General features: G+C 37.8%; 1 protein-coding gene across 6 annotated transcripts in view; it reads right to left on the minus strand.

Moving 5' to 3' along the window:
• Positions 1-14978, minus strand: part of SPEF2 (sperm flagellar 2) — a 187736-nt gene that overhangs the window by 113282 nt on the left and 59476 nt on the right. For all 6 annotated transcript variants that reach the window (XR_006337807.1, XM_043887575.1, XM_043887577.1 and 3 more), the window contains 5 exons: positions 12556-12775; positions 9198-9352; positions 7129-7210; positions 5487-5548; positions 3007-3110 (listed from right to left, as the gene is read on the minus strand). Coding sequence is in view for 5 of the 6 variants with exons in the window: in XM_043887575.1 (XP_043743510.1) it covers positions 3007-3110; positions 5487-5548; positions 7129-7210; positions 9198-9352; positions 12556-12775 (623 nt within the window). In the remaining variant the exon portion in view is untranslated. The remainder of the gene's footprint in view (positions 1-3006; positions 3111-5486; positions 5549-7128; positions 7211-9197; positions 9353-12555; positions 12776-14978) is intronic.

Genomic DNA, 14978 nt, shown 5'->3' on the forward strand with positions numbered 1-14978 from the left:
AATAGTTTGATAGACACAAATCCCTTTAGAAATAATAACACAATGAATCTTGCCTTTATCTTTATTTCAACTCCACAGTTACCTCTTTCTGCATAAATTTTACTTCTTTACAGCCAAAAGTGGGCTTCCTGGTGGCGCTGATGGTAAAGAATCTGCCTGCCAATGCAGGAGCCACAGGAGACTTGGGTTCCATTTCTGGGTTGGGAAGGTCACCTGGAGGAGGGCATGGCAATCTACTCCAGTAATCTTGCCTGGTCGCAAAGAGTTGGACATGACTGAAGCGACTTAGCACGCACACACAATCAAAATCAGGCTTCCTATTGTACCACAAACACTGCCTTGCTCAAAATCCTTCTGTGGGTCCCTGCTGCCCTCCAAATCTATTCCAGAAGCCACAAGGTGGTGTTTAAAACGAGCTAGCCACAACCTGCTCCCCTATAACTTCTCTCTCACAACTTTGAACCATTCACTTTGAACACACCAATCTCCTCGCTGTTACATGAATATAAATATTACTTTCTAGCTGCGTTCATAGGCTGTTCCTCTTTAGAACCTCAATTTCCTCATTTATAAAGCAGGATAACATAACATACCTTACGGGATGCTGGTGAGGATGAACCGAAATGACACATTTTAAGAATTCAGCACAGAATTTAGCATATGGTGGAAACTCACATCACCAATCTGGAAGGTATTTCCTACCCCACCCAATCCAGCGTGGAGTTATAACAGCCTGATCTGAACTCCTTTGGACTCTCAATCACTTCATCACACAATTGGTTAACTCTTACATTCTTTGACTTAGAAAAATTTAAGTGAGTCTTCTTTATCTCAATTAAATTCTAAGTTGCTGAAATGTAAGGATCATTTCTTCAGTTTTTGCATTCAGTGTCATATCCTCTAAAGAGAATAGGTTCTCCAAAAACTATTATTTTATTTCTTTAAATTGGAAAACAACTTCAACTTTGCTGTTGCAAAATCCTTAAATTATGTAAAATTAATGGCAAAACCAATACAATATTGTAAAGTAAAATAATAAATAAATTAATTTAAAAAATAGACTTTGACTTTTGGATGAAAAATTATAATTTCATTTCTTTCTCCATTAAAACTCATTCAAACACTTAGAATTCCCTTTCTAAAGGTTTGGAAGTATGCTTTGGTACCTGTGTATGATCCTTCTGACAGTGTGGCAAGGAAGGAATGGGAAAACTCAAGTTCAAAGAGGTTTAATTAATTACTTGTTCAAAGTCACAAAACTGCAAGTGACCCCAAATCTAGTGATCTTTCCACAGTATTAAGCTGCCTTCAGGTCACTGCTTCTCTTACTCCTATTAGGCTATGAAGGGCAAGGAAAGCCTGCATTTTGCTTTTATGGCTTTTCCAGAGCATGGTAAGCACTCTGCAGAGAATGGGATTTTTGATTCACTGGCCTCAGTCTGAGGAGAAGACACTTCTTGAGCACTTTACCAGATCTGAGGAACCTTCTCCCACCTCCTGTCTCAGGAGCTACTTCAGGGGGGGGAGGAGGCCAAGGCCTTGCTTGTCAGGCTCTAGTATGAGGACACCAGATGACACGGAATGAAGAAGCTTCCGCTTTGGTTATGCCACTAACCAGACATGTGACTGAACTGCCCAGCTGAACTGCCACGTGCCTGCCTTTCCTCATCGAAGAAGGATGCACTTGGACTAATTGGAAGGCTCTCAGGCTGATGGCAGTTCTCTGAACATGTCTCAGAGGCAGAGGGGATGGTGGTAGTGGGAAGGTAGCAGAGTTCTGAGGGTGGGGTGCAGACACTCCAACTCCATGGAAACCAAAGCTAAGATCCATTTTAGAGCTGATGCTCTGCATACGCAATTTTCTTTGAATGATGAATGCCATGGCTAAAACGTTTTATTCCAGTTTTTGAAAAAGGCTGCAACTGTTAGAATGAGATCCCTTCCAGCTTTGAGAATAGCATCCCTGTGGCCAAGTTTCTTCAAAAAAGCAGTCAGCCCAAGATATATCACCACTGAGAGGCAACTTAAACCTTGAATGAAGCCTCTTAAGGAAACTCAAAAGGGAGACTCCATTGCAGACGCCCAGGAAAAATTCTCCAAAGCCTCCTGTCCTCATTCTATTGGTCATACTGTTTCTCAAGCAGCACAGCCCCCAACCCCTCGCCCACTCGATGCTCTGCAAAGGTCTTTCACAAGAGCCTTTTTTATTTTTCCATCCTGCTCTGCCTCATTTCTTTACTGCATGAATTAATTAACCGGGCCCCTATGGCTTTTTAAAATTTCTCTCTTTTCCCAATTGTAAAGGAGGGCTGATGAGAATCCTTTTTTCTTAGAAAGGAGGAATCACAAAATTATAGTCTATTAAAATTTTTTTCTTTACCCTATCACACATTACCTCTGTGCTATGCATATGCTATTCCTTGCCTGTGCAACCTCTAATTTCTCCTTGTCTTCCTATCCTGTGCTGCCCAGCCTTTGGACCCCTGGGGTCACTCTCTCTTCCAGAAACACAAAATGAGGAAGCATTTTGGCTCAAGGCCATATAGTGAAGGTTTCTCCTCTCCCAAACCTGTTCCATGGCTTTTCCAACTATCTAATTTCTCCTTGAATTCCCCATACAGAATAGAACTTGGGACTTCCCTGGTGGTCCAGTAGTTGAGAATCTGCCTTCCAGTGCAGGACACATGGGTTCCATCCCTGGTCAGGGAACTAAGATCTTACGTACCCTGGGGTAACTAAGACCAAGAATCACAAGGAAGACCCAGCACAGCCAAAAAAAAGAGAATAGACCCTAACTTGAATTCCCATCTGGGTGAGTGAAGTCAAGTTTAAAAAAGGGAGGAAAGTGAAATACAGGCATGAAAATCACAAAATACATCTTTTTCTTTCTGTATGTATTCATTAGATATTAAAAATTAAAATGACTTCAAATTATTCTTGATAAAGCTCTACCTACTGATATATTAAATAGACATAAGAAAGAAAGTGTGGTACATAGATACATACTTAATGGCATTTACCATGATGCTGACTAGCAATATATCAGATATGCTCTTTCCTTTCTTCAGCAGCCTTTCTGATTTTGCACCAAGCTGAGCACGCACAGTGAGCTATGAAAATAACAAGGAATGGTAAGGAAGAGTTCATTTAAAAGTCAGATTCTAAATATCTGGAGGGGAAAAAAAATTAAATGGTCGTGTCCTCTGGTGAAGACACTGATCCTTTAGTACAATTCTGGAATCCAGTAAGCAGTTAAGGAAAATGTATTTACAGATTTGGGAGCTCCTCCTCTAGCTCCCTCCTTTTCAAGATCTTCCTCTTTAATTCTTAGCTGCTCTGGTGTCCCCGGATTTCATCCTCTAATATGTTAAATCAAAGAGATTGGGGCTTTTGGCTTGAGTTCTAGTCACTCATGCCACGAAGAGGGAGCATGCCTTCTGGGGTAACCTGTGTAAGCCTGACTTTTGCCCACTGCAGTTCTCTCCTATCAATGATGAAATCTGATATATTTCTGCCTTTTCTGTTATAGTTTATTATAAGATGTTAAATATAGTTCTCTATTCAACACAGTAAATTTTGTTGTTTACTTTATATACAGTAGCATACATCTGTTAATCCCATACTCCCACATTATCCTTCCCCTATCTTCCTCTCTGGTAGTCATAAGCTTGTTTTCTAAGTCTGCAAGTTGTTTCTGTTTTATAAATACATTCATTTGATAGAATATAATATTTGTCTTTCTCTGACTTACCTCACCTATTATGATAATCTCTAGGTCTTTCCATGTTGTTGCAAATGGCATTATTTCATTCTTTTCTATGGCTGAATAATACTGTTTACTTTTCTGATGCCTGATTTTGGCCCTCAGATAATTAGCTTTTCTATTTCTTCCAGCATTTATATTGTTATATGAACAGAACATCCCCAGCATCTATTCTGAACTCAGCCACTAGAGTGAGCATTTTATGAGTCAAATGATACTATGTGCTAGAGTGCTCAATTCTTTGCAACCGCATGGACTGTGGCCCACCAGGCTGCTCTGTCCATGGGATTTCCCAGGCAAGAATACTGGAGTGGGCTGCCATTTCCTATTCCAGGAAATCTTCCCCACCTAGGGACTGAATTCGTGTCTCTTGTGTCTCCTGCATTGCAGGCAGAGTCTTTACCTGCTGAGCCATCGGGGAAGTCTCTATTCAAACCCTGCAAAGGCTCCCCTGTACTCTCAATGTCCTCATCGTGGCCTCCATGACCCTGGCTGACCTGATTCTTCTCCGGTCCTGCTCATCTCTCTAACCTCCTCCCTTCTCTTCCCCTACCTTGCTGCACAAGCACCTTTCTGCCTCAAGGCCATCATCCAGCTCTTCTGGCGACCTGAAATGGTTCCCCAGGGCCAGTGGTTGATTCTGTCAATTTTCTTTCAATCTGTTTAAACCACACTCTCTCGAAGCCATCTCCCTTACTCTACTTTTTCTTTTCAGATGACATCATCACCATCTGCTGGTTCATATAAATTCATTTACATATGAGTTTATGGTCCCTCTCTTTTAGATTGTAAACTCCTTAAAGCTTGGGAGCCCTGTCACTTTTGTTCACTGATATACACTCCGCCCTCAGATTACAACAATGCATGGAACAAAGTATGCCCTTAGAACTGAATTGAATATGGAATGCAGGAGATTCGTAACTCAATAAATGTAAATATAAAAACATATTTAGCCTTTATGCTAATTTATATTTCAAAAATACAGAGAAAAAATTATAAGTCCCTTTTGATCATTTTCTCTAAACTCATTTTTCTCCCTGTATGTCATCATATTTATAGCTTGGTGTATATTCTTCCAAAACTTTTTCTATCTTAAAGGAGTTTTAAAATCTAAAATATTATAAAATTGATTTCCTTGGGGGAAAAAAACAATAAATTAAAATGTACTTTTATTTACTTTAATTATATTTAATAAAATCCTACTTGATTAATCTGATCATTCTATTTGACCATTATATTTCCATATACAGTAAGGCAATCCTAAATATGGAAATATTAGTTTTCATTAAAAGTAATAGTTGGCAAATTGTTGTAAACATTTTTTCAGGGATTAATGAAAAATTCTGCAGAGTCACCAATAAGTCTAAGGATAAATCCTGGAAAAAATGTAAAGATAAAGAGATTGTGAAAGGAAATAAAAATAATAAATTAAGTGGTAAAGAAAAACAAATCAATATAAATTTGGTATAAGTCTAAAATTTTTAAAATCATGTGTTTGCTTTCTTACTTGGCAAAACTGAAAGCAATTTCCTCTGCTTTATATACAAACTATATTAAAGATACAAAAAATATCAAATAAACCCAGGTTTAGTATTTCATCATCAGGTTTAAGCCAAAGAGAAGCACATTGCTATTTCATATGAAGATGAAAACACTACGAAAAGGCTATGACTCACAACACATTTCAATATACTAGTAGCCAAAATTAGATTATAGTACTTACTTCAGAGAAACTATCACTTACTACGACTTCTTCAGCTTTTGCTGTTTTTCTGGCATCAGTATCTAGCAATGGAAAAAGGGATGAGAACATACTCCGGTACTGACAACTAACAGCCATGTTAGTATTTGACCATCTGTGGTTTTGGACCTGTGGGTTATTGGATTCAGCTGTGTCTGAGATACGCGGAGGAAGGAAGTGAACGCGGCAGCCCAGCATGGCATTTACCTTCATTTCACTACATTAAATCCCGGCCACTGTGTGGCTCCATGTTTTCTACTTGTTTTCTTCCAGTGTGGCTCACTCATAACAAAATCATTAGAAATACTTTAGTACCATTTCTCCTCTTGGAAAACAAGCCAAAAATATAGTTAGTTAATTTTACTTTCCCGTATTCTTCCCTGGAGAATCCCACAGACAGAGGAGCCTGGCAAGCCACAGTCCACAAGGTCATAAGGAGTTGGACACGACTAAGTGGTTTTCACGTTCACATTACTTTCCTGGGTTATCAAATTATAGGTAATAAATATGTCTGAAGGTGGAAAATTCTAGAAGTCAGAGAGTTTTTTAGTTCAATTCTATGTAAAAAATTAGTTTTCAGAGTCTTTTTATAATTTGCTGGAGTTTCACAATAGAATGTCATAAAATACTTTACAATAGTTTAAAAATCAATGATAGTTTAAAAATCAATTAGAATTATCCTGTAAGAAACAAATAACTGAAACAAGGGACAGCATATATTCTTTTAAAAGACAGGAACCTTGGCCTCTCTGGCAGGATTGCCTGCTCATAATAAACGTGCGTCCAAGGTGATGGCTATTATGGTGACGGTACCGTGCTTAGTCGCTCAGTCGTGTCCAACTCTTTGCGACCCCGTGTACTATAGACAACCAGGTTCCTCTGTCCATGGGAGTCTCCAGGCAAGAATACTGGAGTGGGTTGCCATTTCCTTCTCCAATGGTGATGGTACAGGAAGAACCAAATTTTATGCAATGATTAAATATGGCAAAGCCTTAACTAGCACAAATAGAAAACATATTCAAGATTTAAAACTGTTTTCCTTCAATGATTTTACCAAGGATCTGAAGGACTGAAGCCCAGATCCCAAGGAAGATAATGTTTTGCTGGGTTTGAGAAGCTTGGTTCTATTTGCTTTGTGCAAGGCTGAGAATAAACGTTAACTTTTATAGTATCTGAGGAACCACTGTTGAGGTGGGTGGATGAGACAGAGCCACAGCCTCCCTCACCACAGTGAACAAAAGCAGCTGCGTGCAGACAGCACAGTGGTACACGCCCACCTGCCTAGGTGAGAAGAAACAGTTAACTACCGTCTCCCTGCACAGCCAGGAAGAGTGACGATGATTTAGCCTGGCTGTTTTCAAAACCACAACAAGACTGAGCAACTACTTGAAGGGATGTGAGAAGATTCCTTTGAAATTGTCATCTCTTATCGCCAGCAGCAGACAGTGGTTAGGGACAGCTGTGTTGATCTTGTTCTGTTTGTCCTGTGAACACTCAGACAATCGTAACCCTCCCCATCTCTCCTCTCTTGTCCTGAAAGTTGGTTTGTGCTCACATCCATGTGCTCCTACTATTAGTCTCACTTATGTAAATGATGGATGATTTGTTTCGATATCTTACTTACCAAGTCTGGTTTTATCTTCTCTTTTTGGTAGTGCTTCAGCTAAAGATACATCTTGCACATCCTCTGGGGAGGAAGTACATGCCTGCACACAGGGAGAGATTTTAACATTGTCAGATTTTAGTAAAATTCTTGATTTTACTTCTATAAGTAAGGTTTACAACCATAGACTCATTAATCTAAAACATTAATGATATTAGGAAGAACTGAATGAGTTCTGGAAATGAACACAATTTGATGATAATTGTACTTAGAGAAACACATAGTAACCCATGGTATAATCTGTCTTTCAGCTGGCCTTCAGCTTCTATGTAAAATACACAACTGCCATTTGGAAAGGATAATGGGAGCTGAGAAAGAGAGAGTTTGTGGAAAACCATCCTAGAAAGATCAGACCTAGAGGGGTCAGTCATAGCCATAATGGAAATAAAGAAAAAATATGTACATTATCTATTACCTCATCAATTAGAATACAGAGTACCACAACACGGAAGAAGAGGCAGCCCACAATGAAGAAAAACCCTCCCAGTTATTTTCAGAATCATGGTTAAATGGTATTTTCCTTGCAGCTCATGCAAATGACCTGGATTAGAGTCTCTTTTAATTTATTCAATTTCAGAGACAGCATAAGGTAGGGAAAAGAATATTGGATTTAGAATCTGGGATTCCAGTCAAAGCCTAACCATCAACAAGCCTCTGATGGGAAATATATCAATTCATGCTTAGAACTGCTACTGTTTCCCTTTAAAAGAGCAGATTAGACTATATCTGGTGCTGGAGAAGACTCTTGAGAGTCCCTTGAACAGCAAGGAGTTCAAACCAGTTAATCCTAAAAGAAATCAAGTCTGAATATTCACTGAAAGGCCTGATGCTGAAACTGAAGCTCCAATAGTTTGGCCACCTGATGGCAAAGAGCCAACTCATTGGAAAAGACCCTGATGCTGGGAAAGATTGAAGGCTGGAGGAGAAGGGGACAACAGAGGATGAGATGGTTGGATGGCATCATCAACTCAATGGACATGAGTTTGAGCAAACTCTGGGAGATGGTGAAGGACAGGGAAGCCTGGCATGTTGCAGTCCATTGGGTCACAGAGTCAGACATGACTTAGAGAATGAACAATAACAACAAGACCACATCATAATTCTCAACATGGGGCCATACTCTCCAAGTTCCTGCCCTGGAATCTTTACGTAATAAGCAAAATGCAACACTGATGGAAACAGTAATGCAAGTAAACCATAAGAGATCTTCCCCTACCAGCCACCCCCCAAAACTGAGATCTACTAGTCTAGATCAGAGGTCTGCAAACTATGATCCCTGGACCAGAATAGGCTGGTTGTTTATACATGGTCCATGAGTATCACTCCAGGGGATAGCACTGCAAGGCATCCCCCTTGCCGTCTGTCTGTTCCTCTCCAACACCTTCCTTGGCTGCTGCCCAGGACCGGCACTGGCTGCATCTACAAGATGGTGACTTGCTGCTGGCCACTGCCAAGCTTTCAGTAGTTGAATTCTACTCTGAGAGCTGATAACTTTGTGAACTTTCCCAAAACACTGACGTCTCACCCCTCCCCAAGCCCTTGCAATTGAGCCACCCCCTTACCTTATAAATGGACATGAATTTGGGAAAACTCCAGGAAACAGTAGAGTACAGAGGAACCTGGCATGTTGTAGTCCATGGGGTTGCAAAGAGCTGGACATGACTTAGCAACTGAATGAACCCCCTTACCAACCAGTGGCTCTTTCTTCAGGAGAATGCCTGAGCTGATGGTAACTGAGCTCAAGTCTAGCCCACCATACTGGATGGCCCACCTAGGTAATGATATGTGTGTGTTTGTGTGTATGTATTAGAGGAGTAGGGATGGGGGTTGAAATTTTCTCTCTTGTTATGTAAGTACCCATGTAATATATCCTTGATGTTGCCTCTGGGCCCATAAAACTTAAAATATTTACCATCTGGACCTTTACAGAAAATTCTGCCAATCTCTGGTCTAGAAGATCTCTTAGATGCTATCCAGCTGGAAATCTCTAATGTATGAGGCGCATGGAAGAAAACTAAAGCCACACTTGCCTGGGTTTCTTTACCACTCTTTTGCCTAACTGGTAAAGCCTTTTCTTCGGGTGCTTTCTGAAGTCCCTGGGCCCCACTGACACTTTCATTGTCATGAAATGCTTGGATAGCTTCTTGAACAAGAGTGTCGATAGAAAGTACCTGAATAGGAAAGCCTAAAATACAAAAGATTATTTTATGAATAGCTTTTCACTTAGGAAATCGAATCATTGTTCTTCAGTGCTGACTTCAAACTTAGAACATTCTCTTTAGGGTCTCCTAGAAATGTTGTGCCATCTATGGGGTCGCACAGAGTCGGACACAACTGAAGTGACTTAGCAGCACCAGCGGCAGCAGAAATGTTTTTTGGGTCGAGATTTTTTTTTTAATACTGTGGTAAAATTCACATGGGGCTTCTCTGGTGACTCAGTGGTAAAGAGTCTGCCTGAGATGTGGGTTTGATTTCTGAGTTGGGAAGATCCCCTGGAGAAGGAAATGGCAACCCACTCCAGTAATCTTGCCTGAAAAATCCTATGGACAGAGAAAACTGGTGGGCCATGGGATCGCAAAAGAGTTGGACACAACTTGGCAACTAAACAACAACAAAAATTCACACGACATAAAATGACCCATTTTAACCATTCTAAAAGATACAATTCAATATTACGGTCATTTACCATGTTGTTCAATCATTACTGATATCTTCTTTCCAGAAGATTTGGATCACCCCAAAGGAAACCCTGCATTAAGCAAGCAGTCACTTCCTATCTCCCTACCCTTGCCCCCAAGAACAAATTGCTTTCTGTCTGGAGATCTGCCTATTCTAGATGTTTCATATCCAAGGAATCAAACAATATGTGGTCTTTTGTATCTGACTTCTTTCACTTAGTATGATGTTTTCAAAGTCCATCCATGTTGTAGCACATAAGAGTACTTCACTCCTTTTATGACTGAGTAGTATTCCAGAGTATGGATATAACACATTTTGTTCATGATTGATTCATTGGTGATGAACATTTGGGTTGTTTCCACCTTTTCTCTATCATTAATAATGCTGCTATGAATATTCTGTACATGGGATTTTTTTTTCTTTGGACCACCTGTTTTCAGCTCTTTAGAGTATATATACCAGTCGTGGAACTGCTGTGGTCATATGGTAATTATTTAACTTATCGAGGAATCACCAACTATTTTCCATGGTGGTTACAACATTTTAACGTTCTCAAAAGCTATGTATGAGAGTTCCAACTTCTCTATATCCTGACCAACACATATTTTCCATTTCCTAAAAAATTATACTCATCTTATTGGGTGTGGAGTGGTATCTCACTGAACTTTTGTCAGGCTTTAAACAGGTCTATTTAACATCTCAATAATGACCTACAGTCTTAATACAGACTGATCTCAGTAAAAATTCTGAATTTTCCAGTAAAAACAGTAATTGGTGTTCGGCTGCTCAGTCATGTCCGACTCTTTGCGACCCCATGGACTGTAGCACGCCAGGCTTCCTTGTCCTTCACTGTCGACTGGAGCTTGCTCAAACTCATATCTATTGAGTCGATGATGCCATCCAATCATCTCATCCTCTGTCTTTCTCTTCTCCTCCCACCTTCAATCCTTGCCAGCATCAGGGTCTTTTCCAATGAGTCAGCTCTTTGCATCAGGTGGCCAAAATATTGGAGCTTCAGCTTCAGCATCAGTCCTTCCAATGAATATCCAGGACTGATTTCTATTAGGATTGACTGGTTTGATCTCCCTGCAGTCCAAGGGACTCTCAAGAGTCTTCTCCAACACCACAGTTCAAAAGCATCAATTCTTCTGCGCTCAGTTTTCTTTATGGTCCACCTCTCATATCCATACATGACTATTGGAAAAACCATAGCATTGACTATACAGACCTCTGTCAGCAAAGTGATATCTCTGCTTTTTTAATATGCTGTCTAGGTTTGTCATAGCTTTCTTTCAAAAAGCAAGTGTCTTTAAATTTTAAGGCTGCAGTCACCATCTGCAGTGATTTTGGAGCCCAAGAAAATAAAGTCTGTCACTGTTTCCATTGTTTCCCCATCTATTTGCCATGAGGTGATGGGACCAGATGTCATAATCTTAGTTTTTTGAATGTTGAATTTTATGTTTTTCACTCTCCTCTTTTACTTTCATCAAGAGGCTCTTTAGCTCCTCTTTGCTCTCTACTATAAGGGTGGTGTTATCTGCATATCTGAGGTTATTGATTTTCTCCCAGCAATCTTGATTCCAACTTGTGCTTCATCCAGCCCAGCATTTCACATGATATACTCTGCATATAAGTTAAATAAGCAGGGTGACAATATACAGCCTTGACATACTCCTTTCCCAATTTGGAACCAGTTCATTTTTCCATGTCTGGTTCTAACTGTTGCTTCTTGACCTGCATACAGATTTCTCAGGAGGCAGGTTAGGTGGTCTGGTATTCCCGTCTCTTGAAGATTTTTCCAGTTTGTTGTGATCCACACAGTCAAAGGCTTTAGTACAGTCAATGAAGCAGAAGTATGTTTTTCTGGAATTCTCTTGCTTTTTCTATGATGCAATGGATATTGCCAATTTGATCTCTGGTTCATCTGCCTTTTCTAAATCCAGGTTGAACATCTGGAAGTTTTTGGTTCATGTACTGTTGAAGCCTAGCTTGGAAAATTTTGAGCATTACTTTGCTAGCATGTGAAATAAGTGCAATTGTGAGGTAGTTTGAACATTCTTTGGCACTGTCTTTCTTTGGGATTGGAATGAAAACTGACCTTTTCCAGTCCCGTGTCCATTGCTGAGTTTTCCAAATTTGTTGGCATATTCTATTTAATTAGCTTTTCTTTGATAATACTCACTTATTAACAACAGTAATAGGTAAGTATTATCAAAGAAAAACTATTAAATAGATGGAAATCTGTGATTTCACTTCTAATTGGAAGAACTTCTAGAGAAAAAGCCAAAAGTTCATGAAAGGGAAAGAACTCAATTGATGTGAAGGATTAAAACATTTACAATTTTAAGTCTGTATCTTTTCTATTTGTGACAAGTTGTTATTTTCCTATTTCATCTATTGGCAAAGTAAGTAAACCCTATGATGAAAGGTTTAAGATATTATTTCCCTTTATACTATACATCATCATTATATAGCAAGCCCATAGATCCAGGTTTCCTTAGGACAGTTCTGATTCATGACTCTGTACTCTTAAAAGTGTCTGCCTTGGACAATAAGTTATGTGATCACTTTATTACAATATTCTTAATGCTAGAACTTCCCAATATATTAGCAGATTTTCATGTATGTTTTCTACAGACAGAGCCATTTGCAGCTATATTCACTGTAAATAGAAATCAATAAAGGAAAAAAAAAGAAAATAAATTTTACTTTTTTCTAGAGCCTTTAGAGCTGTAGTTTTTCCACTAAAGGTTTTCCCCAACAAGCATCCTTTTATAGCAAATGAAGGTAACTCAGGTTCTGTAGGTTCAACTTGAGGAGGAAGAGAACTTTCAATTAGTCTGTGAATCACATGGCCCAATATGCAATTGTTGGAGGGTGGTACGTTTTCAACCATTTCTTCTGGTAAGGCCCATTCTCCAACCATGTTCTATAAAAATAATAAAAAAACAAAACAGAAATATTCTTAAAAGTGGAATTTAAGCATGTAGGAAATTGAAAGTAAATACAAATTATAACAAACAAAAGTGAATTGATATTTTAAATAGTTCTGTTACATAAATGAATAATAACATAATACTTTTATATTAGTGAAAAATAAGCTTCCCATATAGAAATAAAAAATAAATTCTAAAATACTTAACACTTTATGAAAGTAGACATATTGAGCTGAGACAAATTGTAATGTAAGTTGAGTATTAAGACACTTAAATTGGTGCTATCAGTAGATAGATAAAAGACAGTAAGAGTATGTGGCTACTGTATGCAAATACTAAATTTATTTTTAAATATTTTAAACATAGACAAAAGAGAATTTTCATGACCAATATGTTGTTTCCTATATTTGTCTTCCAGTTTCTTTAAGCTTCTGGCTTAAATGATCTAACAACTAGAGGAAAAGCAAAACAAAGACAAAACAACTATATAGTTCACATTCTCTGACTTCTGTGCACTAAAACTAGAAATAAATTTTATTTTTAATAATTAAACATTGCCTTTTTTAATTATTCTTAATGAAAAATTAAAACTGTAAATATCTGTAAATAACAGATTGAGAAAAATATTAAAATAATAGATTTATTTTAAAATATGAGACAAAATCAAGCTGTAGTTAGAGGAAAACTCATAGTCTCTTAGTTTAAAATGCTTTGATCTAAAATAAAAAGAAGGAAAATAAATGAACTAAGGTTGAAAATAGGAAAAAAACAATTTAAAAATAACCAGAAAAGAACATGGAGGAAGAAACTCATGATAATGGAGATGATAAATTAGAGAGTAATACTATTAAGATATTTTTATTGATATAATTCTAGAACTTATTCATTTTAATCATAATGAAATTGCTACCAGTTATGCACAAAGGTGAAGTATAGCAAGTGTCAATTTTGTAACATAGGAAAGGCAGTAACAACAGATTTTTAGGAGACTTAAAAATCCTTAAGAAAATATTATATACAACTTTACTATGATAAATTTTAATTTATTAATGTGTGATAAAATGATATTTTAAGAAAGTACAAATGATTAAAATTAATTTAAAAGAAATATTTGTAAATATTAAAGGCATGAAAGAAAGAAAAACATTATTGAAGAACTGTATCTAGGAAACTTGATAACACTGCTAACAGAAAAAAAAAAAAGAAATTTTTTCTCAAACAGATATTTAAATGTTATTTAAAGTCTTCTGAAATATGGCAGAAGATAGCTTTCCAGTTCGCTTGGCGAGACTGATATAACACTGATACTAAAAAAGGTGTCAAAGATCATTGACAAAAACAGCATTCAAAAAAGAATATAACAAACCAATCTCATTTGGAAATATACTGCAAGAATCATGCATAAAATACTGACAAAAATTGGCCTATATTAAGACAAAACAATTATATTAATTGACATTTACTACACATTCAGTATATCCCATATACTGCTGTTTTCATGAATTATTTCTAATGATTCTCACACAACTCTTACATAAGTATAATTATCTTGCCAATTTTGCAGAAGAAAACCCTGAGAATTATAGAAACTGAGTTATATTTGTCTATGTGTGTGTGTGCTCATGGGGCTTCCCTGGTGGCTCAGAGGATAAAGCGTCTGCCTGCAATAATGCTCAGTCATGTCTGACTCTGTGACCCCATGGACTGTAGCCCACCAGGATCCTTGTCCATGGGATTTTTCTAGGCAAGAGTACTGCAGTGGGTTGCCATTCCCTTCTTCAGGGGATTTTCCTGACTCAGGGATCAAACCTGAGTCTCTTATGTCTCCTGCATTAGCAGGCAGGTTCTTTACCTATAGTGCCACCTGGGAAGTTCATAGTCACAATAAGTAGTAATGGCAGAGCTTAGTAAGGACTCAGGCAGACAGACTGCAGAACATATGCTCAAAACCTTTATACTGTATGACTGAATAAGTGTTACTTCATGAATATAAGGAAGGTTAAAAATTATAAAACCTGTCATATATCACATTAATAGGTTAAAATACAAGCATATGATCATTTTGACCAAGAAGCATCTGATAAATTCAAAATTCATTTCTGATGAGAAAAAAATTAAACAAATTTCTTAGTATGTTACAAATTGAAGATGATTGGCCTAACATTTTTTACATATCTTACCAATAAATAATGGTGA

The sequence above is a fragment of the Cervus elaphus genome, chromosome 25 (assembly GCF_910594005.1).
Source record: "Cervus elaphus chromosome 25, mCerEla1.1, whole genome shotgun sequence".
NCBI classification, from domain to species: Eukaryota; Metazoa; Chordata; class Mammalia; order Artiodactyla; family Cervidae; genus Cervus; species Cervus elaphus.